Raw genomic sequence first — 24,694 nt, 5'->3', positions numbered from 1 at the left:
CTTGGGTTATGTTGATCACAACTTGTCAGCTAGTACATTGACATCTGTGCCTCTAATTGTTTCATTGTGTGCCAATTTTACCACCGAGCAAAAGCAGAAGTGCACATACCTTGAGCTGGGGTTAATGATAATGATACCCACACTGACGTACATGGGGGAGGTGTACTGCTGTCTGAAACTCAGTTTAAAGTGCATGAAAAATAAATAAGATGGATGGAAGGACTTATAACTGGTGAAACAACATAAGAAAATGTTAACAGTAGAATCTGGGTGCTTAGTTACAGGATGCTTGTAAAATTCCTTCAACTTTTCTGTATATCTCAATATTTCATTGAGTTCATGATGGGAACAGAGTGATTTTCCAGAGAGCGAGGGAAAGTTAGATGGGATATCAGGAGGACTCTGCTGAAGAGTTGAGGGTTGGACAGACACCCAAATCTTAGTGTCAACCATGGAAGCCCAGTTTGGCCTCCAGGCAGCAGGAAGAGTAGGTGCAAAGGTCGTGAGACCAGAACGTTTGGCTCAAGTGAGGGGCAGGAAGAAGTCAGCATGGCTGGAGAGTGCTAAGGAGAGGAAGGACAGGGTTGGGCTAAGGGTTACCTCCAAGGCCTGGTAAGGGTTTGACTGTTACTTTAGCTACTATTCAGACTTTGGGGCACCCGGGTGGCGCAGTGGTTGAGCGTCTACCTTTGGCTCAGGTGGTGATCCTGGGGTCCTGGGATCGAATTCTGCATTGGGTTTCCCACAGGGAGCCTGCCTATCCCTCTGCCCATGTCTCTGCTTCTCTCTGTGTCTCTCATGAATAAATAAATAAAACATTTTTTTAAAAAAAAGATTGCTTAAGTGCTATGTAGATTTATTGAACTTGTTGAAAGCATGAGCCTTGGTATGATTTGGGATGAGAGTGACCCACTCTGGATCCTTTTTGGAGAATGGACCACATGTTCAGGGGAGAGTCACGTTGGTACAGGAGAAAGCTGTGGCTTTAACTTGGTAGCAGCAGAAGAGAGGGAGATGGGAATACAGTTGAGATACATTTCTGCTGGGGAAGAGGACAGTGGCAAAAGATGGGGACCAAGAATGGCTGGCTCAGGTCCCGGGTGGCAGTGCTGTGGTGGCTGCAGTGGGAAGGTGAGCACACGGAACAGATCAGATTCTGCTTTGGCTGAGGGAAGCCCGAGATGCTGATTCTGCACTTGGGTGGGATGCTGAGTGGGTGGCTAGATGTGATAGCCTGGTGTTTAGTGTGGAGGTCAGGGTGCAGGTGTCAGTGCGGGAATCGTCAGCATAGAGCTGGAGAGTGAAGCCATGAGGGTGAGTGAGATGACTCAGGGAGACAGTATAGACAGAGAAGAGAAGGCTCAGGAAGCCCAGGGATGTGCCAACATCTAGGGGTGGAAGAGAAGGAGAGGAGTCAGCAAAAACAGGCAGAGGGGCGACAGCCAGGTAGTGTCCCTGCTGCAGGAGAAGAGAATATTCCAGAAGGAGAGAATGGCTGACTTGGCAATTGCTGTCTGGAGGTCAGGAAAGGGGATACAGTGACATGACCTTTGGATTTCACAGATTGGTGGGCATGGGTGAGCCTGAGCTGGCCTTGGTGTGGCCTGTGGTATGGAGAGAAGGGAGCAAGGAGGGAAGGAGAGCCTGAGGCATAGGATGGGAGAGAGCAGGAATGGGGCGCATAATCTGAGGACTCCTGCTGGAAAGGGGAGCATTTTATTAAGCAGGGAATGTGCCAGTGGTTGATGGGGATAGGGAGAAGCAAGAGGGCAGAGTTGCAGGAAAAGCAAAGAAAGACACAGGTAAGACCGCTAAGGACGAGGACCATGTGAGGCCACCAGGTTCTAGAGACTTCTGCAAGGGCTGCTCTGCTGGGCTATGCCTCTTGCTTTGGACCCAGTGAAGCCTGTGTTAGGCAAGAGAAGGCAGTCACATGGCTGTCATCTCCCGCTAACCAGGTGGCCAGGAAGGTATGGTTCCCCGTCACCCAGGAGGACTCTGGTGTGTCTGGAACAGGAGAGGGGAAAGTCCTCAGGATGTCCTGCCAGGTTTGGGAGTGGTGGTGGGGATGGTAAGAAGTCTCCTTTGAGCTTCCCGGAACCCTTTACAGAGAGGAGAGCAAGAGAACTGAGAGGGGAGGAGTGAGGAGTAGTGACACCTGTGTTCACCTGTGCACACCTTTGCACATCTGTGGGTCTGGAGTGTGTGGTGTCTTGCATGGGAATAGCTGCATCCTGAGGACCACTGGACCATTATGGTGGTAAAAGCAGTGACGATGCCATGTCACAGCCTAGAGTCTATCATCTGCCCTGGCAGGTCAGCTCCACCAGCTGGGGGGACACCTGGGGGCCTGACGGTCACCAGGGAGCTTGTCACCGAAGGCTCACAGTTACCATTTCAGTCTATCAAGTTACATCCAAATTTCACTCTTGGCCCTTTGAGTTCTTTCAGAGGCAAAATAGAAAGTGTTTCCTTTAGGCAAACTTTTGTCTTTCGCTTGGAAACCACCCTTTCCCCTTTGCTCCAAAGGAGATTAGGATATTGAGGACAGAATGTCAGTTGAAGATTACATGAAAAGGATAATTAAACAAAAGCCCCACATTATACGACATCTAGAAGGGAAATTAAGCGGCTTTTGCCTCCTTCCCGTCTTTGAAGGATGCTCTGTAGAAGGGGAGCAGGGATTGTTGGACTCGATAAATACAGATAGTAACCAAACTGTACGGCCCATTGTTCTCCCTTTCCATTAAAAGCAATTGCTTAGCCAAGCTGACAATACACACCGCGGAGGCATAACCCCCTCTGCAGACGGAAGGATTAAGAGCCTGACAAGTCCTGGATAATAAGACTAATTAATAATTTCCATCTCCAAGGAGCGATACCTCCTTCTTGCTCTGTCTTCCAGTCTGGTCCGGGCAACTCGGTTTTCAGAGGGCTGAAGGACAGAGGAGGCTTTGCAGGATGGACCAGGCTAGAGGGTGGCCCTTCCCAGCAAGGCAGGGAGCCGAGGGGACATGGTGGGGGCGTGGGGTGAGCAGCGCACAGATGGCTACAGCGTGGAGCTTCCCTTTCGCTAAGTGAGCACCAAGCTCCGGCCTGAGACCACAGGTGAATTAGCAAACAGGACCTGCTACCACACAAGCACATGGGAGGGACCTAGAATTTTGCCACATGAAAGGTGGTCTGGAGGAGACCTTTCAGACCTCCGGAACGACAGCCACCCACACCGTCCCCTAGAGCCAAAGCTGCCAGTTATAGTCATGGAGGGGTGATGAGCAGAGTCGCCACTGCCAAGCATGACATGAAGACCCACAAATAAGCCTTGGCTTATTTCATCCTCCCAGTGACCTCACGAGAGACATCCTTCATTCCTATTTCACAGACAGAGAAATAAGATTCAAAGACGGTCATTCACTTGGCCAGAGTTGGTGGCTAGGGAAGTGCAGAGCTGAATTTAAACTGAGCCCTGGGGGTCCCCGAAGGTAGCCACTGGGAGCCTTTCCTGGGGCTTCAAGGTCTTCCTGCTGAGCACCTTCCTGGTCCACGAAGTGGGGGCAGAGGGTCCCACTCCCCCTCTCCATCCCACACCCCTGCCAACGTGGGCTCCGGCTGCCCAAGCAGCTGAGATTTGCAAGGCAAGGGCCCAGTAGCTAGGACCTGATTGCAGGTTGCTGCCCCAGCCCCCAGAGAAGGGGATCAGAATGAGGGAATCTTCTGGAAAATACCCAGTGACTTTCCTTGGAGAGAATAATGGCTGCTTTGGGGAGATGGCCATATTTTTCTGGAGGCTTTAGGTGGGTACAGCAGAGGCCCTGGCATCATAAATTGCAATCAAGCAAAGATGTCTAAAAAGGAAATAATACCCGCTCTGCTGTGCAGCCTGGCAAAGATCCTGAAATCTTAATGGAATTGAGCAATTTTTTGCATAGCACCGTAAATTCCTAGTGTCTACCTTATCTTCTCGTCACGTTATTCAAGGCACATTAATGGAGAATGGAGTGGAAGCTGCTAGTTACAAGAGAAGCAGCACAAGGAGGCAGTTGAGGAATGAGCCCTCGGATCCCGCGGTGTCGCCCGCAACTGCCTTCTCCATACCTGCCCCTTCCCCAGCCGCATGTGCTGTGCTCCCCCGAGAAAGAGCCGATAATGCTTTGCTCCGTTCCCCTGTCCCACAGCATCTGCTTTGCTACCTTCTCTCCTGGGGCGGGGGAGGCGGGACTCCTGCCACCTGCAGTATGCCCTCACCTCTCCTCTCTTCCCCCTACGCCACCCCTGCTTCACGGGGCTCCCTCCACTCACCTCTCCTTCGGTGCCAACACCTCCTGGAGCCCCATCCTGTTACCCATAGACCCAGAGCTTCTTTCCAGGACTTGCCTGCTGCTACCATTAGCTACCAACACAACCGTTTGCTGGGAGCTCCTCTTTCTCCGGGGCCCCCCTAAGGCACTTTCCCTTCATACCCCAGCCACACTTCCATAGGGTGATGACAAAGTCCAGGCCTCACGGGCCTGCACAGGGCTGCCTGGCACCTGGGGCCTGGGAGCCCACTACCCACGATGGCTACTGTTTCTCTTACCGATGCCGATAATGCCAATAACCTTCGTCAGCCTGGGGAAGACTCCATGGCGGTACTGAACCTACAGCCTCCTGTGGTTTGGCCCCACCTCTCCTGCTCTCTTCCCCTGGGCCCAAGCAGAGATGGGGGGTCGGGGCTCTCCCACACTCCCTCCAAGTACTTGACTGACACCAGGGCCTGAGACTCTTGTCCTGAGGACTTCTTGGACTGTGGGGCTGCAGCCTGTGGAGCTGGGACCCCCACACGGCCTTGCTAGCCCTACCTGTCCCTGTGCTCTGCGGCCTACGCCTGCCACATGTCAGAAAGGGCACGGAGGACCATCCCACCTCCTTCTTCCATCCTGAGCACACCTCCTCCTCCTCCAGGAAGCTTCCCCTGACCACCCAGCCCACTTGATTTCTCCTTCTCTGGATTCATCTCACCAACCAGCTTCAGATGCCACCTACTGGGCCAGCCAGGTGCCCCTAGGCATGTAAATTCAGGGTTGAAAGTGACCTTGATGCCATGGGGTCCTTCAGCTGCCACTCCACACAGGAGTGCTCTCCAAATGCTGACTCTTCCCCTGTGTTGCTCCATCCCTGGTTTAAGGAGCCTGGACTCAGCCCTGTCTGCCCGTCTTTGGGGGTTCTTTATTCTCCTGGAACCTGTTTCTCCATCTGTGAAAATCAGGGTGAATTCACTCTGCCTTGATTCCCCCAGGGCAGCTGTGAGAACCAAAAGACACTGGACTTAGAGTCCCCACCAAGTGTTGAGGGCCAGCCGGGGCCTGGCTGTGGTATCTGTCATGCGCACCGTCAGGAGACCCTCTGCCTAGCCCAGCCCACTCCTAGCATCTCCCACATTCTCCTCTCTCTGCAGCTGATGGGAGGACACCAGCGCTGTGCTGAGCTCCGGGCTTTCCAGACAGCATCTGTGCGATGAGCCCAGAGGGTGTGGCTTGCCTGGGCACCGTTCTTCCCCACCAACACAAGCCTGGGGGTCAGGGACCCACTCAGGCACCAACTCACTTCTCTTCCTTGAAGCATGTGGGTCAAAATGCCCCCCCTTCCCCCCCCCCCCCCACGAGGACAGACAGCCAGCCTGCTGACACTGCCTCCTGTTGCTCTAATTCCCATCAAAGCCACATGTCATGGCCAGGCCCACGAAATCTCAGTCTGGGTAACGCACGACATGTTCAAGGGACCACATGCAGAGCATGCTCCGGGACACTTTATTTCCCAGCCACTTCTATTCCACCCCAGTGACACATAAAAACGGTTACTGAGCAAGAAGACTTGAGTATTTTTTATGAAGCTATAATATCTTCCATTAGAAAACAGGATGAAAGAAAGAGAGGGGATGAAAAGAGGGAGGGAGGGAAAGAAGGAAGGACAGAGGGAGGGGGAGGGAGGGAGGGAGGAAGATCTCTCTTTTGCTGGACTGTCTCCTGTATCTTAGGGATGGCCCGCTGGTAGGGTCCATCTCACTCTGAGTGGAGATGTCCCCACCACTAGGATGAGCCTGAAGGCTGAGGGGTGAGTGTGGATACGCTCCTCTAGGTGCTTGGTTGGGGATTCTGGCCCCTTCTGTGAACTAGCTCACCTGCAGGGCACCCCTGAGGGCTGGGGATGTGGTCCCAGGTGGGGCCGCACTTCCAGAAAGAGTGAGTGGATGTCGGGGAGAGGGGTAGCTGGGTCACAAATTATAAAAAAATTGATCATTCCCCAGATGGATGTCAAGTCTTTTGGGGGAGGGCAAGGGACATTTATAGTGACAACAGTGCTACCACTTTGAGAATGCATCTCCCTCAGTGTCCTGCTGCAGAGGAGGGGGGCTCACAGGAAGAGAGACACTCTGGCTAGCCTGTCCTGCCCAGCTCACGCACTGGTCCCAGCTCCCTGCAGCCTCACTGCACAGGGAAGGGGGTGATGTGGGTTGGGGGGGACACTAAAGCTTTCTCAGGGGTATTGGGTTGCTAGCCTACAGGTCCAACCCAATGCGGAGGGCAGCGAGCTATGACCCATTGGGCACTTGCTGTGTGCCAGGAGCTGGCAACGTGTGTAAGAGCACCATGTTACTGTCCCTGTTTACTGATGAGGAAACAGATGCAGAGAAATTAGGTGAACAGCCCAAAGGCAGCTAATAGGTGCTTCCCTGGGTGACCCACCTCCACTATTTTAGGGGGTTAAAATAAACACCATCCCAAACAGAGGGCCGATGGCGCTCATTCCCTCTACTCTGTGCAAAGTGGGTGCCCCAAAGGGCAGCCTTGGGGGCGATGTGCCAGGGACAGTAGCAGGTGTTCTGTGACCCTGCAGAATGCCTACCCCTGACCCAACCGTGCCATCACTTTGCCACTTTTGGGTAACAGTGATCTCTGAGGACCCTTCCTGGGGAGCCAGGGGTAGTACAGAGAGAAATACATATGTATCAGGACACATTGCACCCCCACAGGGGTGCCACAGCCTGATGCTGGCGAGGAGGCCTGTCTGCCCACAGCCTGCTCCCTCCCCTGCTGGCTGGGGCTGCCTGGGTCTCAGTGCACCCTCAGACCTGAAGGGCAAGTGGGGAGGCCCCAGTGGAAGGGAGGCAGGGCTCCCTTGGAGTGTGCTGGAATCAAGGCCTGTGTCTGGTGGAGAAGCTGACATGGAGCTGTTCGTGGCGACGTCCCCAGAGCGGGAGCAAAGGTGCTTCTCTGGGGCCCTGTCTGAGAAGCTGCAGAGCCCTGGGTCAGCCTGGGGAGCTGCTGGCCCCTGACTCTTCTTCACGGCTGTCATTTCAGCCTCCTCCTCCAGGCAGGAGAAATTGCAGGATCCAATGCCAGCTGTGGACTCACAAGCCAACAAAGGGATTTAGGGCTTCAGCTCCACCTCCAGGCCTGACCGACCAGGTGCAGAAACATGGTTCTCAGGGCACTCATGAGGGGAACCCAGAGCCCTGCCCAAGCAAGAATGTGGGTCTCCTTCTTCTAGAAGACAGGAAGTCCTATCCTCCCTCCACCTCTGGGCTGGGAGCTTTAGTGGGGTGGCCTGGAGCTAGCACCCCGTGAACTGGTACCCCCACCCCCTGCACTCCTCCAGGCTGGCACCATGTGGGCCCCCATGCCGCGGTACTAGGTGTAGACAGCTCCACTGCACCTGCTACTACAGTGGGCGGGGTGGTGGTGGGCTGGGCTGGCTGAGCTCAGGAGTAGGCAGGAAGCAGAGAGCATGGGGTGACAGGCCCAGAGATGCCTCCTTTCTGGCCCTAAGACCCGGGACCAGGTGCCCAAAGCTGGCTGTCTGCAGCCCCTCCCTATAAGAAAGGTGACACTGGTGCCCCGGGGAGGCAGAGAGGGCAGCAAGGGGTGCCCTCTGTGGACTGGGTGACCATGGAACGTCTGACAGTCTGGGCTTCTTCTGGGTGACTCCGGGTGCATGGTAAGGATCTGGTGCTCTGTCTGGACAGGACTTGGTGCCTGTGGTGGCTGGCTATATGGTCACAGCTTCCGATGCAGGTCGTCAGGGCAGAGCTAGAGCCCAGCTCGTCCTTGGAACCCAAACACCCGCCATTCTCCAGTGATCTAGGAGCCCCCAGTCCTGGGGTCCCACCGAAGTCCGGGTCCCGGCGCTTGCACAGCAGGGCTGTGAGCCCACAGGCCTCCATGGGTGCCACTGCAGTGGGCCAGGCAGGAGAGCTCCTCGCTACCTCTGCCCCAGTGAGCCGGCCTCCGCAGCCTAACAGCCCCCCAAATGGCAGTGGCAGACACAGGGACACACCCCCTGCTTCACTCAAGCACAGAAAACATTCATTAAGCATTTTAGAGGACAGGGCACAAAGAAAAACACTCATTAGAAGCAGAAATAGTTTCCAAATGAGCCATACAGAATCTGCTGGAAAGTCTAGCCTGAAACAAGGGCCTGTTCTCCTTGAGGCTGTGGACAGGGGAAGAAATGGCCAAACGGATGGAATGTGGAGGCCCAGGAAGGGGATGCAGGGGGCGGCAGGAAGGCCCCACGCCCCAGCACTAGAAGATCCCAAACAGGAGAGGTTGTGGGCGGCAGGGATGGAGCCTGAGGCCTGTGCACTGTCTGGCTCACCCTGGGAGCAGCCCAGCGGCAGGAGCGCCCACCTCCTCTGGCGCCCAGCAAGGCTCAGGGCCGGGATGACTGCAGTGATCACTGTGTTCAGGCCGTTGGAGGCAGAGGCAAGGAATCAGGAGGCCTGCCCCCAGCTGGCCCTGTCGCTGACCAGCTGGGTGACCCTGGGTCTGGCCCTGTCCTCTCTGGGCCTCTGTGTCTATCTAGGAAATGCAGCAGCTGAGCTCAGGGAAGCCTAGGGGACCTGCCAGCTGTGACACATGGAAGCCCCAGTGTGCAAATGATGTGACAGATGAGGCAGGTGTCCCGGGCAGCGGTGGTGGCTCCTCGAGGCCCCAGGGCAAATCCCCCAGAGGCCCTGACCCAGCTGGGCAGATGACCTCGTGTGGTGCATGCCAGCCGCGACAATGACCTTATGAACCCTCCACTCTCAGGCAAGGCTCTGGTTCCTCACTTGTCTCCCTGCTCACATCTTAATAAAATATTTATTAGCAATGGACAGGGGGCAGGGTAGCTTCCTCCTCAGAAAACCAGGTCACTCAGAAACTTTTAAGTGTTGTGTCAGCTCCTGTCCCCCTCCTCTCCCTGACCCCCTGCTTCTGGCAGGGGCGCTGACTCTGGCCCCGGGTCTGACACACGCTCCCACCCCCGGTCCTGACGTGGCCGGCCCCTCCCTGGCCGGCTGGGACTCTGTGCTGGGCTCTGGAGGGACGGGGTGGGGGTGGGGTGCGGGTTCCTCCCTCAGGGACCTCATGGTCTGGCTGCAGAAGAAAATCAAGTCTGCATGGGTGGAGGGCCCTGCTGCCCTAAGTGACCTTGCGATGAGTGGTACCAGTTTGGGATCCCAGAAGCCCCCGCTGGCTGCTGGGCTGGCACGACAGTGGGGGGGGGGGCGCCCCTTGAACAAACTCTCCTTTACCCAGAAGCTCGCTTTCCCTTGCTGCTCCCCCAAACCCCCTTCCTCTCAGGATAGCTCCCCATGTCCCTCAACCCCTCACACACCACTGCCATGAGGGGTGTGGTCAGCAGCTGGTGGCTTCAGGGGACCAGGCTGGCTTCCAGGGAGCCAAGGGCTCCTACCTCACGCACTGCCCTGATACCTTCACTCCCACCCAATCTTTTTTCCTGGTAATTGGTGTCAGAGACAAACTTGGGCCAATTTCCATCTGGGCCAGTGTCTCATAGCTTCTTTCCTATTTAATATCAGAGAAATTAAACCTGGCCACACCGTCATTATCCTGGTGTTGTAATTAGCACCGGAACAAATTGCCCTGAGCCGTGCCGACTGCTGCAGTGTCTATCAAGCTCATGCGGAAGGGGCACCCCACTAATTGCTTTGGCCTTGGCTCCTTAACCTGCTACTGCCCAGCATGGACCGGGAAGCAGAAGCCCCCACCCCTGTGTGTATCCCTTCCGGTCACCTGCTCACAGAAACAAGGGCAATGCTCTAGAGTGACCACTCCCCGGGGCTGGAAAGAGAAAATAAGGGGGCCCAGATCTACCTTTAAGAAACCAACTAGTTCCTGTGATACTGGCCTTTGGGGACACGGGCTCCCCTGCCAGCTGGAAGTGACAAACCCAGATGAATGTACATCACCCCAGGTATGTCTCTAGCACATAGTGGCCAGGACTGAAGCACCGGGAGAGAGGCGGGCTGGGACCGCAGACACTCCCCTCCAACCCCGACCCCTGACTTCCCACCGCCTGACTTCTTCCCTGGCCCCAGAAACAAAATCTGAGTGGAATCCAGTTTGGACGGTAATGAGCTCACACCCCATGGCTGCCGGATGGTGTCTGATTCTAGGAAAGTAAATTTAGTGGAATGAAAAAGCCACAAGCACGTGATGGAATGAGAGGAGACAGGCGGAGGCGTGGGTGTGGGAGAGCAGGCCTGGAGGAGGGAGCACCCCTGAGGAGTGGAGAGTGGGCTGCAGGAGAGGCTGGCTGGCAGGAAGCTGGCTGGGGGCCCTGCTCCAACAGGGGGCAGTGGCGGCCAGGAATCCCGAGAGTGTGCCCAAGGGGTGTTTCAATAGGGCATCAGACTATAAAGAAAAAAAAGCCAAAACAGGCCCTGGTGCCTTTGGAGGAGCAGGAAGGAGGTGACCCGGGTGCAGGCTGCTCCGGGTGAAAATATTCCTCGGCAGGCAGCGTGTGACTCTGGGGACACAAGGACCTGCTCCAACTGCACCAGATCCCTGCTCTTGGGGTAGGAGGCCCACATTCTACTCCTGCAGCCGGGTAGAAGAGAAAACCTTTCGTGTTAACAAGACCAAAAGTATCAGCCCATGACCACGCGGAAGGCCCCTTTCACAGGAAAGCGAGGCCGAGCAATTAGGAGACGGTTCTTCTAGGCCAGCCTCCCAGGGAACTGACATCCCCGGAAACTGACAACAGGGCAAGATGTCAGGGAAGCCGTGTCTTTGCAAATCAGCACATCCTCGGACAGTCTCAGGCGTCATCCACTAATGAACTTGCTGAACCACAAACAATTATTTCTGGAACTGAGGGGCAAGGGCGAAGCTTGGAGGCAGGGCCTGGGCAGGGCCTCCACATCCACACCAAGGTGGCTCTGGGCCCCGCAGATACCTTCCAGGCCACCTTCCCTGGTACCAGTGGCCCCTTTGCTCTCTCTGCTCCCTGAATGCATGCTGTGACCTTGGGCATTTTCCAATCTGTCAGACCCCTCCTAATTGCACTGCCAACTGCAAGCCAAGGAGAGCCTCTGGCCTCTGTAGGAAGTAGGAAGAAACTGGGGCAGCGGCGCCTGGCCCTCAGGGAGGTGGGGCCCACAGAGAGCGGCTACAGATCAGAGGACATGCTTTGCAAAGAACCCAGGTCCAGCCTGACCGATAGATCCCTCGGACCTTCCCACCCACAGGGCAGCACCCTCTCCTCAGCAAGGTGACCACCAGCGACCACCAACGGGGAAGAGGCTGGGCAGCCACGCTGCTGAGCCAGGCCCGACTCCACCAGGCTGTGCACCAGCACCACAGACTCTCATGGGGCAAGGGTAGCTGGGGGGCTCCTTCACCCTTTTCTCTGTCCCACTGCAGAGCAGACATCACAAATCGATTACTGGGCTCCTTCCCGCTGAGTCACGGGCTCCTCCTCTCCCAACAACCATTCCAATCAATCCAACTGCCACCGGCATGCCTCTGAGAGCCGATTTTCCACAAGTGCCGACGACTAACTAACCCACAAGGGAAAACGAATGTGCAGCTTTCAGCCAACACGCATTTTGCAATCAGGGGCAAGATGCTCAGCCTTGTTTCCGTCCTCATCAAGAGGAAACTGAGGCACCCTGGAAGCACCTGGTGGGGCTTGATTCTCCTGGGGCAGGAAGCACTAGCCCCCCCACCAGGCCTCTCCCCTCCCTGGCACCTGACAGCCACCAGGCCAGCCACACGCCCGGCCTCAGCACCACACGCCAACACCCCTAGCTCGCCAGGGAGCCTCGGCCCCGAGCTGCTGCACGCAGGAGCCCCACGCCCGCGCAGCTCCCTCCGCACACATTCCCCAGCACCGGAGACGGAAGAAGAATCCAGTCCCAGCCACCTACCTGAAGGAGCCAGTAGCACCTCCGGTGGAAGGTGGGGATGATGGAGGAATGGACATAGCAGCCGTACAAGCACTAGGGAGAGAGGAAAAACGAGAATTCAGTTGGAAAGAGGGAAGGAAGGGAGGAGGACGGCGCAACAGAGAAGGAGCCAGAAGGGGTCACGGACTCTGCCAGCACCCTGGGGCCTGAGGGCGGGCGCCTCTGGGCCTGGCTCCAGGGCTGGGACTGACGCCTGGGTCCGTATCTAAGAAGCAGAGTTGGGAAGCGCTAGTGTGCACACCCTGATGGACAGCTGGGGTGCTTTCCCCTTTGGGGGCCATGCAGGCATGTGTGAACCCAGAAAAGCCAGGGACCAGGGGAACACACATATGTATACGTTTTGCCCATAATATTAGGGGCTCGGAGTTACCCTGAAGGTTCATCCACAGAGCCTAGGTTAAGACCCCTTGGTGCACAGGGAGGGACCGGAGGCATAGGGAATTGATTCAAACACATGTACACACCGCCCATGCCAGACCTTTCCTGGTCAAGGGCATCGTGCCAGGCAGGCGAGGTGGCCCTGGCTGGTGGGACCTCTGAGGCTGGTGGGGGTGGGCTTCCTAGGACTCTGACCTCTAGAGGCTGAGAGGCCCCTCATGCACAACCCACGTGCAGGCTTTTATTTAGTTTTTCATTCATATTTTTTGTTTGTTCTAAGGTTCAAGCTGCATCTTTTGCAGATGGATTTGGTTTTGGAGAATCAGGTAGGTGTGTGTGGGGGGGGGGGGGCAGTGGGGACTCAGGTGGGTGGAGCTGCCCGGTGTGTTGTGCACACAGCACTGGGCCCTGTGGGTCAGGTGTCCAGGCAGAGGTGGGATCAGGGATCGGTGAGAACAGACCTCTCAAAACCCAACTCTGAGAGTCTTAGGGGGACAAGATTTTGCCTTTTCTTTTGTAGCCTCCAATTCTAAACCAGAAACTCTCTGTTTCCATCTCCTGCAGAGTTTCCCTGGCTTCCCAAAGCACACGTTCCAGAATCGGTGGGGCAGAGAGTGCAGGCAGGACCCCAGAACCTCGCAGACCAAGGATGAGCACAGTCTCCCCTTGACCTCTCATTGCTCATTTGAACCTCACCATAGCCACCCCCTCCCAGCCCCGGTGCTGCAGGGAGAAGTGGCCAGCAGCTCTGCATTTAAAGCACCCCCCAAAAGACCAAGTACAATTTGCTTTTACTAGGAGTCCATCTGAGCCCTGCCTGTCTGATTAGCCGAGTTGAAGAGAAATCAGTCTGGACTATGGGATTCTGGCTGTAAGAAAATCAGATTTCCAATATGTTAGAACTTTTACAGATTGCTGTCAGCTGGGACTAAACCCTGTACAAACCAACCAAACAAAGCGGAAATTAATTTAAACGATTCCCTTGCAATTCTTGCCCACGAAATGTATTTATTATTAAGAAGGCAATATTCTTTCCTGACTTTTCTGGTTTTTAATACACTGTGTTTTTCTTTTCTCACTTTTATTTTTGATAACTCACTCCTTCTTGCAGAAAGAGATGCCTGTTTGGACGTTTCCTGTGACCGTTTGTTTGCCACGAATGAGCAACCCACCTGCAACTCTAATCAGCTCTTTTCCTTTGGAATTTGCATATCCTCATGGGCAGTTTCATTACTCTTACTCATGTAATGAGCCAAATGGAGAGAGACATAAATTGTTGAGAGAAGAACTCTCTCCCGTCTCTTTGAAATAAAAGGCTGCACATCTGCTTTTTCCCACTGTTCGTTCCTCTTGAGGGTTTGCAGACTTCCCCCCTTCACCTGTCTCCTTCTCTTCCCACTGCTTTTTCTCAAACTTGAAAAGAATGTGGCTGATGTGCAACTTCATTCCATTCCCCCCAGTTCACTGCTGAGCAGCCTGGGTTGGGCTGCGGCGTCTTTGAACCACACACGAGGACTCGCTGGGAATTTACCCAACACCTACTGTGTGTCCCTTCTGAGAGTCCACAGGAAGGAAGAAGCATGCGCCCACCCTCCCCTGAGCCACCCCTGCATGTGTGGGCAACCTCACCTGCCCAGAATTGCCCAGAACCATCCAATAAGCAGGATGATGTTAAAAAGAAACCGCCGTTTCTACATCAAGGCTCATGCATTTTAAATTTTTTTTTTTTTTTTTTTTTTTATTTATGATAGTCACACAGAGAGAGAGAGAGAGAGAGGCAGAGACACAGGCAGAGGGAGAAGCAGGCTCCATGCACCGGGAGCCCGATGTGGGACTCGATCCCGGGTCTCCAGGATCGTGCCCTGGGCCAAAGGCAGGCGCCAAACCGCTGCGCCACCCAGGGATCCCAAGGCTCATGCATTTTAATCAGAGGAACACTCGGGGCCTCACTTAGAACCTAGTTACTCTATTTTTAGATATTACTCTAACCACCCTGGTGATCTGATGGCTCTGGTTTCCACAGATGAGAAGCACAGTCTAGGAAGGCTGGAGAGAGGGAAAGCGGACCATGATGAGATGAGAGCGAACCATGTCAAATAGCATCCAGGGAGGGAGGGAAAGCCCCCCCAGAGAGCCCCAAGGACTTTAGGAGCCCAAGGGCATTGCCTTCTCCCCATGTCACCTTGTGCAGCACACGGGGTCACCACCCCCACGGTTCACTGCCCATCTCTACTCCCGGGACTGGGAGCCTCAGACCCTCTGAATGAAAATAACTAGCGACCATCCCACTGGTCTCCACAGCCTGTCACAGGAAAGGACCCTAAGCCAATAAATGTTTCATTTTTGCTTGTGGTATTCCGAAGGCTCAGGTCTCTGAACCATGGACTAAAAAACCATCCTAGAAAAATGGCTCCTCATTTAATGCTTAAAGGGCTAAGCTTCGGTTTCAAGGAACTCTGACTCATGTTGAGTAGCTGGCTTATTGTCCCTGTGGTGAAAGAAGTTTCCAGTAATTCACCCTTGGTGAGTTGAAGTCGGTAAAGACTCCAGCTTCTGGAGAGATGGGTCCTGCTTGGGGAAGGGGACCTGCTGGGAGAGTCCTTGTCCTCCTAGGCTGTGAGAAGGGCACCTTCCTCCTCCTGTCTCCTAGGTGGCTGTGAGGGTGAAGAGGAGATGCCCAGGTGGGATGCTCTGGACAGTCCCAGAGGACAGTGGGAGAGGGGGTCAGATTTAAAGCAGGGAGGTCAGTTCAGGTCACTATAACTGTGGGGGCCACGGCCAGGAGCTTGACTTGGTCCTGAGACATCATGAGCAGATCTGCCCTTCAGAAGCTCACTGTGGTATGGTGTGGCCAGGACACAGAGCTGAGGAAGCTAAGGGGCCCCAGGCCAGCCACGTGAGCCTGGAGACCCACTGGCACTGGATGGTGGTAGCAGTAGAATTTGGGTGTGGAGAAGCAGCCACGCTTGCCAGGTATAAGGACGGTGCCTCGCTTTCTGGCTGTACAGACAGATGTGTGTGTGTGTGGGGGGGGGGGGTGGCGGGCAGGGGACAAGTGGTCCTATCCATGCTCCAGGACAGGAAACTCCAGGGCTGCAGCAGCGTGGGGTGGGGGAGGGGGAGAGAGGCTGATTTCAGATTTCTGCTTGGTGAGGTTGAGGAGCTTGTGAGACATTCAAGTGAAGACACAGGGTGGAGCAGTATGCAGGGATTCAGTGCTCAGTCTGGGCTGGACACAGCAATCTGGGCATAGAGACAGCGTTGGAAGGCAACAGAGAAGCCGGGGAGTGGGTGTCGGTTCAGGCTGGCTTCTCCACTCTGGTGCTGGTGAGGCGTGAACTTGCCGACACTCGGCAGGTGACTGGCCTGGCTCGCCATGGGCCGGGCACCCTGGGCCTCTACACTTTCGTTCACGGCACGCCCCCAGCCAGGCCCCCAGCCCTGACCTCAGACTCTCTTGCCAGGGCCCTTTGTCACCAGGTCTTCACTCTGCAGCTCTTCGTCCATGACAACGTCCTCACCAAGCCACCTGGGGATTAACTGCACACTATTTCGTGAGGCAACATATCAAATCCGTTCTTTTACCTGCTCATCAAAAAAGCAATCAGGTTTGTCTGTAGTGATCTGTGTTTTACAAACTCCTGGTGCTTTTTGATCAGGCCTGGGGCTCCCCTTGGGGCTCTGTGGGTTGAGTTTTTTGCTTGGGGGCCGTGATGTGATTGGAGGGAGAGTCACTTCCTAGGGCTGGTGGACACAACTGCATGTGTGTGCGTGTGCACACGTGTGCAGGGCTGTGTGCAGGACAGCGTACTGTGAGCCCCTTGTTTATGCATGCACACAATGAAAGAAAAAGAGAAAGCAACTAGCTATTTATAGGAAAACTCGGGAGAACCTCACCCCTAGCTGGAAGCAACTTTCAAATTTGTTATATTTGCAGAATTAAGGCCTGACACCTTCCCTTAAACGTGACAGCTGAGCAGGGAGGAATTTTTTCTTAAATACTCAAAATTGCTTTTATGACACAGTGGGGCTTTTTTCCCCTTTTTAATAAAAAGGAAAGATACATTTACAGGGAAACCAACAGTAAACAGGAGCTCCCTTTAATTCAAAACAAACACTTCCTATAAAGAAGGGGCACACTGGCTGCGAATCTTGTCCATTGGATTTCTCCCCAACAGACTCAGCTGCTGGGGGTCTCCCAGGTGCCAGACAGTCTGACAGGCTTCAACACCCAATGGTCTCAGTGGGCAAAAGAGGGTAACACCTCTGCGTGATGAGCAAGGCTTTACTGGTTGGGAGACTAGGACACCGTCAGGTGCTCCCCTCTTCTGTTCAGCTCTCAGTGGCTTCATGTGAGCAGCTGATTATCCACCTCTCTCTCTCTCTCTCTCTCTCTCTCTCCTCTCCTCTCCTCTCCTCCTCCCAGGGAAACCCCAACCCTCTGTCATCTCCTCCACTATCTGCTGGGATTCCAGGACACGGATGCACTGTCCCCAGGCCAACCTTGTGGCTCCCATTCCTGTGCTTCTCCTCTTGTGGTCCCACTACCCGTGCAAACCCCACCCTGCCCGAGACATCTAGGTCCTCCCTCTCCAAGGAAGCCCCTTGGAAGCCCCTCCTGACCAGGCCAGTGGAAGGAGTCCCTGGACAGGGACAGCCATGAGGATGTGGGTTCTGCCCCAGGTGTGATACACACTGCCACTGTGGTCTTCAGTCCTGCTTCCTGTATCGCGGGGCTGGCACTTTTTGTAAAGGTCAGATAGTAAATATTCTTGGCCTGTGAGTAGATGGTCACTGTTACAACTGTTCAATCCTGCCTTCATAGGGCAAAAGTAGCTTTGGATAATAGGTACGCAAATGGGGATGACTATGTCCCAACAAAACCTTATTTGTGGATATTATAATTCGAATTGTGCATAATTTCACATGTCATCAATATTCTTCTTCTTTTGATTTCCCCCTCCCCAACCATTCTACAATGTAGAAACCATTCTTAGCTCAGGCTGAACAAAACTAGGTAGTAGGAAAAAAAAAATAGGTAGTAGGCCACATTTGGTCCATGGGCCATGGTTTGCTAACCTTGACCTACCAAATAGAGAAGAATGTGAATTGTATGGTCCTTTGTAAAATTCCCCACAGTGATTTCCACCTAGCAGATGCTCAGTACACTATGCTTCATTTCCATGTGATGTGAATATGTAAGCATGGCAAAGAGGGAGCAGCAAAGACCTAAATGTGTGGAAGGTACAAACACACATGACACGGGAGACTACAGGATAGGTCACGTCTCTCACCATCGTCCACGGCAGTTTTCACAGAACTTGGATGTCTTTCAAACTGCACTTAATTGTGCTTTTGTTTGTTTGTTTGTTTTCTGGGCCTGAGAATGTTGTGTATCACCCTAAATGCCTTATAGGAGATTAGCTGACACTCAGGCATGGTGCTTGGATCAGAGGACTTCTTGGCATGTAGTAGGTGCCTATGAAAACATGGCTTCCTGTACCTGTCAAGCACCTTCTTATTAACTAAAGCAGAATTGAGTGAGAGAAATTACAGAAATCTGACTGCAGCTACCTCAGCATTGGGGACTTGGCCCTTCATCTCTGTGGCCTCAGCTGCCAATGGAATTTCTTCTCTGCAGGAAACATTTCATTCTGTTTCCTGAGGGCCTCCTTCCACAAGAGGCAGGGAAACCCCAAAGCCAAGTTTGGCTGTTGACCTCCCTCTTTGGGAAAGTGTGAGCCCAGCATCTCACTGCATGGCTCCCCAGTATTGCTTGCCAGGCCTCTCCAGAGTGGCAGTACCCAACATGGCAGCCATAGGCCATGTGTAGCTATTCAGATTCACATTCACATTCAGTAGAATGAAAAAAAATGGAAACTTCACCTCCCCAGTCACTAGCCTCACTTCAAGTGCTCAACGGTCACATGCACACGTAGTTAGTGGCTATGGTGTGGGATGGTATGAAACAGTCTGTCATCGCAGGGAGCTCCATTGGACACTGCAACTCTAGAGAGCAAGAGTGGAGATCCAGTGCAGAGATGTCTGGCTGAGACTCTTGGAGCCTGAGACCCCAATGGCTGGGATGTGGGGGATCCAGGGTTTGGAGGGAGATGGCACGTCGAGGTTGGGATTTTGGATATTGGCTCCACTTTGGGGAGCTGGAATGTCCACGGGTTGGTACATGTCATTCTACCTGGGCCAGCTTGAATCAGTCCACAAGTGTCTCCTAGAGCCCCTGTGCCGCCACAGAAAAACTTACTCCTAGCCTCTCGCCACCCAAAGCCTTCTCTGATGCAGGCATAATTCCTGCTGTGTCCTTAGACTAGGGTGTTTATGGCATATCGCCATTTATAATCCCAAGAGCTGGATTAGGCTTGTGTTGGCAGCCCCAAGTCCCCCCAGTGGCCTGGCCTGGTCTCCCCCCCACCCCAGGTGTCTGCACAACAGCAGTCTGAGTGAAAATAGATTTTTAGGTGCTTGGTTTACCTTGAATCTGATGTTCACATGACAAAGATGAATAGTTTTAAAAATGTGTCATGGTATAAAGGAGACAGAAGACAAAGAGGTGATAGAAGGGAAGGGGGAATCCGCCCAGAAGATAACAATTTAATCCTGCTCTGAAGTGATGAAGGCGTAAGGGGCCATTTGTTCAGAATATTCTCGGCTGAGGCAGGTGAGAGGCAGTGCCAGGGCAGATGGGGTGACAGGCAGACCCTCCAAGAAAGGGCACCCAGGGCCGGGCCGGGTCTTGGCTCGGTTGTAAGAGGGGGGCGTGGAGCCGGATTCTCCTGAAAACAAGTTCTCACTTTGTGGACTCTTCCCTGTTGTGGCCTATTCCCCAGCCCAGTCCTCCACGATCCCCCATGCTCCCCTGTGGGAGACAGGAGCAAACCAACAAAAGCAGATCAAAACAGGCCTGATGCTAAGTGCAAGATCCCCAAGACAGGTTGTGATGGAGGTCGGGGGAGGGAAGAGTCTCTTTCTCATGCTGATGGTCAGCCAAGTTACCTAAGAGGAAGTGACATTTGTGATGAATCAGAAAGGGTGAGTAGCAGAAGGCTGGGGCATAATTGGTGGAAAAAGCCAGGGTAGGTGCACAAGAGCAATATCTTAAGTGGAGGGATAGATGGCCGAGTCTATGAGTCGCAGACTGTTCTGCTGTCCCCCCATGGGACCTGTGATGAGCGGCTGGCAGATGGCCTTGCATGGATGCTAAGGCCTGGGATTTTTATGGCTCTGCCCTGCTGCACTGGTCCAGGCTCTGCATGCCCAGGCAGGTTTCCTGGAAGGACTGTGGGGAGCTCTGCAAATTCATGGAAGAAGTGCAGATGCAAGATTAGAACTTTGGATCTGGCCTTACCAGCTTTCCCTCCCTCCCTCTGTCTCCATCTCTCCTTGCTATTTGTCTTCCTGGTGCTTTCTTCTCTCTCACTGCAGCTGGGCAGGTAGCAAGAATCCCATCCTTCCAGTGTGACCCCAGAAGCACGAAAGTGTCTTGCCTGCCTGGGCCGTGAGCCGGCCCTGGGACTCTCAGTGGGGCAGGAAGGCACCCGAGCAGGTGTAGGGCAGAACTGTAGGGCTCCCAGGTGGGGGTAAACATGGTTCCTTTGTTGCTAAAGCTTTGACTTCCTGGGACAGGTGCTCTCCAAGGAGCAGGTAAAGGGAAAACCCTCCAGGACCTCCCAGATCTCCCTGGACCAGCAGCAGCTGCTGCAAGCTACATAGTCTGCTGCTCCCCTGGTGCCCTGAAAGCTGGAGCTGATCCCGGAAGGCACTACTAGAAGGTCTTGTGTGAGAGTGCTGGTGGGGGTGGGGTGGGGGGTGACACAGACTTTCTCCTGTCTCTCTTCTCTAGCTCTACATTGTCCGGCAGAGAGACATCCTGGGGAAGGCTGAGGCTGGGCAGGATAGTGGTTTGTCCAAGGTCACACAGCTGGGAAGAGGCAGAGGGAGACTCAGACCCATGCCTGCCTGACCCTGCCCAGCGGGTCAGCCCCTGCCAGCTTCACTCAGGCGTCCATGCCAATGGCTGAGGGTCAGGCCTTCTGCTGGGCCTGCCTGCGTCAAAGACAAAGGGGTGAAGTCCCGGGCTGCTCCCAGGACTGTCCTCACTGAAGGATTTGGTTCGTATTAATTTAAGATTAGACCAAATGATTCAATTCGCATGCTGCCTGCAAAAGCACTGGGCCTCAGAACTTGTTAAATAGTGAATTGCTTTAAAATTAGTTTGAGCTAAATGGATTGCAGTCTGATTTGGCCTCCGGGTTGGGTGACAGGAGAGATCTGGAATATTAGATCATCATTGACCCGGTCTCCATCTTGGCCTCTCTCCTAAGACAATCAGCAATGGCATCTCCCAGTATGCTGAGGCCCTGCCACAGCAGGGGACGGAGGTCAGAGAGCAAGGGGACTGGCCGAGTTTCCCAACCTGACACCGGCGGGTCACACAGGCAGGTCCCAGCCGTGGTCACCCTTAGGTTGCCCAGTGGAACCAGACCCTTCCCTGGAGGAAGCCCATTAGCCCCATAACTTCTTGCGGGGTGGGGGGGGTGGGTGGGCTCTGGGCCTGCAGGATCCCAAAGAGTCATCTTCCAGGGCCTCAAAGGACTCCTCCTTGAGACTGGTTACCTCCAGGACTGGGATCCTGGTGGCTTGCTCTTCCAGGACATGAAGTCAGTCATTCTGCCAACTAACAGAGAGTCTCTTGTGCTTGGTGCTATAGTTGATCTGGGGGCCTCTCCATTACCCTGGAAGGGGGTGGTAGGATGCCCTCTCTGTAGTTGTGAGAGCTGGGGCTCAGAGATGCTAGTTTCTCACCCAAGGTCACAGGGACATGTTAAAGCTAAAATCTGAACCCTGGGAATTCACTGCCATCTCCCGGGCAGAAGTTTTGGTGCACGTTCCAGAGGAACACTGGGGACCAGGTGGCCCAGCTGGGCTGTGGAGGTCAGGTCCCCAGAACTGGAGGAATCAAGGGGCAGACACAAAGGATTGGGCAGCGAATTTTGTAAGGCAGGCGGCTCTCTGCCCCGTCCCCCCAGATGGGCAGTGTACAAGGGAGAGAGCCAGAAAGAGGGGGTGCCCAGCAGGCCTGGGGCATGTGTGTACCCCACCCCATCACCCTGTAGACAGTTCTGTGGACCCCCAGACCCTGGGACAGGAGTGTCCCTGGGCACCGGCATCAGCAGGAGCTTGGCGGAGGGGGTGCACAGGGGTAGCAGGACCTTAGACAAGCAGAGAGAGTCAAAGAGACCCTCTGGGTGGGGGACTCTAGGCAAGGAAGGAGGAGCCACTGTCCTCCGCACCCCCAGGCTTTGGGGCTTCTGGGTCGGGGTAAGGAGTAGAGAGAAATGCTGAGAGGTGCTCCAGGGGAATCATGGAGAGGGAGGCCTTACACTAGAGGCTCCCCAACATCTCCACAGAAACATCTAGATCATCTTTATAGCATCTTCAGGTGTCCAGTAAAGGGACCTGAAGGGGAACATGAGCAGCAGAGGTCATGGGACAGTGTGAGCTCGAGAAGCCCCTTCCAGGGGTGGGGGGAGGGGACGTCCTGCCCCAGGGCCACAGCAAAACTTCAGAGGCCACGGGGGCCTTGCCCTGGCAGCCCTGCACCCCCACCTGCCTCTGCTCGCTGAGCTGCCTCCCCAGGGACAGGCTGAGCATCTGCCGGACAGCACACCCGAGCAGGGCCGCGTCGGCCTAACCGCAGCGACATGAGTGAGAAGGGCGATAAAGATCAAATGAATTTTTAGATAAAAAGGCATAAAAATCATGTTTAAAGATATAAATAAAATCCTTGGAGCTTCAGCTTTATTGTTTTTTTGGGGGGTTCCAGGATTAATAAATTAGTGGATATAAAACGGAGTAATAGCTAAAAATTGATAATGAGGTAAATTTAGATTTAGGGAAGGAGGTGATCTGAGACATGGCTCTCCAGCAGAGAAGAGGGGCTGGCAGCTTAACCCGGGTCCTCCTGGCTGGCCTGCGGGCTCTGCTCTGGATTCCATGGCCAAGTGGAGGGGCTTCAGCAGGGGGTCCGGTCCAGACACCTGGTTGCCCTTACCTCCTCGCTTTCCTGCCCTTGGGACCTTCAGCCAGATGGGTGTGGGCTCCTGTCCATCCTCTGCCCTCGACAAACAGCTGTGGGAACCAGCTGCTCTGGGGCATTCTCACGTCTCAGAAGGCCCTCTGGGCACCTGGCCCCCCACAGGCTGTCAAGGGTGTCCCTTCCACCCTGCTCCCCCTCGCTGGGGAGTGCTAGGCAGCTCTGCCCCCGCCCCCCCCGCCCGGGAACTGCCAGCAGGGAAACTATCCTCACTATGTCTATGTACAGACCCACATCCTCTGACTCAGCTCCCTGCCTACACTCACAGTCTTACTCTTTGAGCCTATTTCAATATATATATATATATCTGGGTTGTTTCTACTTCAAATACTTCCTAAAAGTACTGGGCATAAATAATAAATAAATAAAGTGAAATTTCCTTTCTCTCATCAAAGCGTATCGCTGAGACCTCTTTCTTGGTGCCCTGCCAGTGGCTGGAACTGATCTAGAAAGTTGTTTATAGTGATCAGGGCCTCCCTCCCTTCCTCTTGTGCTAACGGCCATGGGGTCCCCTGCGGCGAACCAGGCACCCCTGTACTGAGGACTCTGAGGAGGAGAATGGACTCCCACAAGTAACTCTTGGTCTAGTGCCCCCCTTGCCAAAGGGCCAGCTTTGCACATTTCAGCCAATGCAAATGCTAATGGGGGACACTGAGCCTCTCTAGGGGGGGCCAGTCCTTGGTCCTTGGTGCTAGGGGTTTTCAGTATATGATCCAGGTGGCTGGCCCTTGTCCTTACTCATGATCCATCCCTTGGTCCCCGTTCCCAGAAGGTGCAGGGGCTTGATGGATGTGGAACACACCAGGACTTGGCTCTGAAAGCCCCCAGAGGCCTTTATAGGTGGCACAGAGGCCAAAGGGTTGCCCAGAAACCGGCCCTTGCTCTACCACCTGCCCTGCTCGGTACTCTCGGGGCTGGAGTGCCCGGCTTTCCTGCTGTAATTATTGCTCTGCTCCCAGACCTGCTAGAACCCGGCTCTTGGCACCGCCCCACCCAGGTACCCATGACACCATCCAGATACCCACGGCGCTCGGCAACACACACGGCTGCGTGCAGCAAGGAGTCTAAGAAAGGGATTCTTGCTTACGACAGGCAATGGGTTTTGTTTATTAAGAAGGTGGAGGGAAATGCCAGGACCCAAGTCTGTGGCCATGTTAATGTGAGGCTGGGCTCCCTGCCAAGGCATTAAGTAGAATCGAATTCCTGAAACCAGCTTTAATCAGCAGATTTTTAAGGTTAGAATTACTCTCTCCTCTCGAAGCCTTGCCAAGGTTAATTTGGGCCTGAGCATGCAGAATTAATGGGCTGGACAGAGGGAATCGGCCTTTTCCCGATTTTTTCTCAAGTTCACAAAAACATCACTACAAAGTGGGGGGTGGCAGGGAAGAGCCCTCCTGCAAAGGGAGCACCCCTGGCTTCGGACGATTGATCTGAGGGCCTGTGTCAGAAACACACCCAAATGGGATTACACCAACCAGCCAGCTCCAGCCAGAGATGCCGGGATGGGTAGCAAGTCTGATTGTCCTGGGAACCTATGGGATGTACTGAGCAGGATCTGAACCTGGTCCTAAGGACCCTTAGCGTCCCTCAAAGAGTCCTGAGCTGTGTCCCTTCCCCAAGAAACAAACATGTCAAAAAAGCGTGTGGACATCCCACCCTTGCCAGGCCCTACTCTCAGTGCCTCCAAGGATCTAAGCACATGGGATGCCCCAGGGCCCTGCTGGCACTCAGCTGCCATATGGACCTGAGTCACTAGGTGCCCTGGTCTCAATTTCCTCATCTGTAGAATGGAAATATAATAATGATGGTAACAATAGGAGTGAGGCTTGAACAGTACTGGCCACCCAAGGAGGTACCTGTGGTTTCACAGTTGTGACCTTAGAGGAGAGCCCTCCATCCTTTGATAGGATGATCAGGAGTGCTGGTCCTTGTGGGAGAGCAGGGTGAGGAGGGAACGTCCCTGAGGAGCTCCA

General features: G+C 54.3%; 1 protein-coding gene across 13 annotated transcripts in view; it reads right to left on the bottom strand.

Moving 5' to 3' along the window:
• Window positions 1-24,694, bottom strand: part of CAMTA1 (calmodulin binding transcription activator 1) — an 848,163-nt gene that overhangs the window by 232,261 nt on the left and 591,208 nt on the right. For 12 of the 13 annotated variants that reach the window (XM_038537825.1, XM_038537826.1, XM_038537830.1 and 9 more), the window contains one exon: window positions 12,194-12,265. The exons of the other annotated variant lie outside the window; for it this stretch is intronic. In XM_038537825.1, the coding sequence (XP_038393753.1) occupies window positions 12,194-12,265 (72 nt within the window). The remainder of the gene's footprint in view (window positions 1-12,193; window positions 12,266-24,694) is intronic. 13 annotated transcript variants of the gene reach the window in all.

The sequence above is a fragment of the Canis lupus genome, chromosome 5 (assembly GCF_011100685.1).
Source record: "Canis lupus familiaris isolate Mischka breed German Shepherd chromosome 5, alternate assembly UU_Cfam_GSD_1.0, whole genome shotgun sequence".
Lineage (NCBI taxonomy): Eukaryota > Metazoa > Chordata > Mammalia > Carnivora > Canidae > Canis > Canis lupus.
This window is presented reverse-complemented; position numbering and strand designations above follow the sequence as displayed.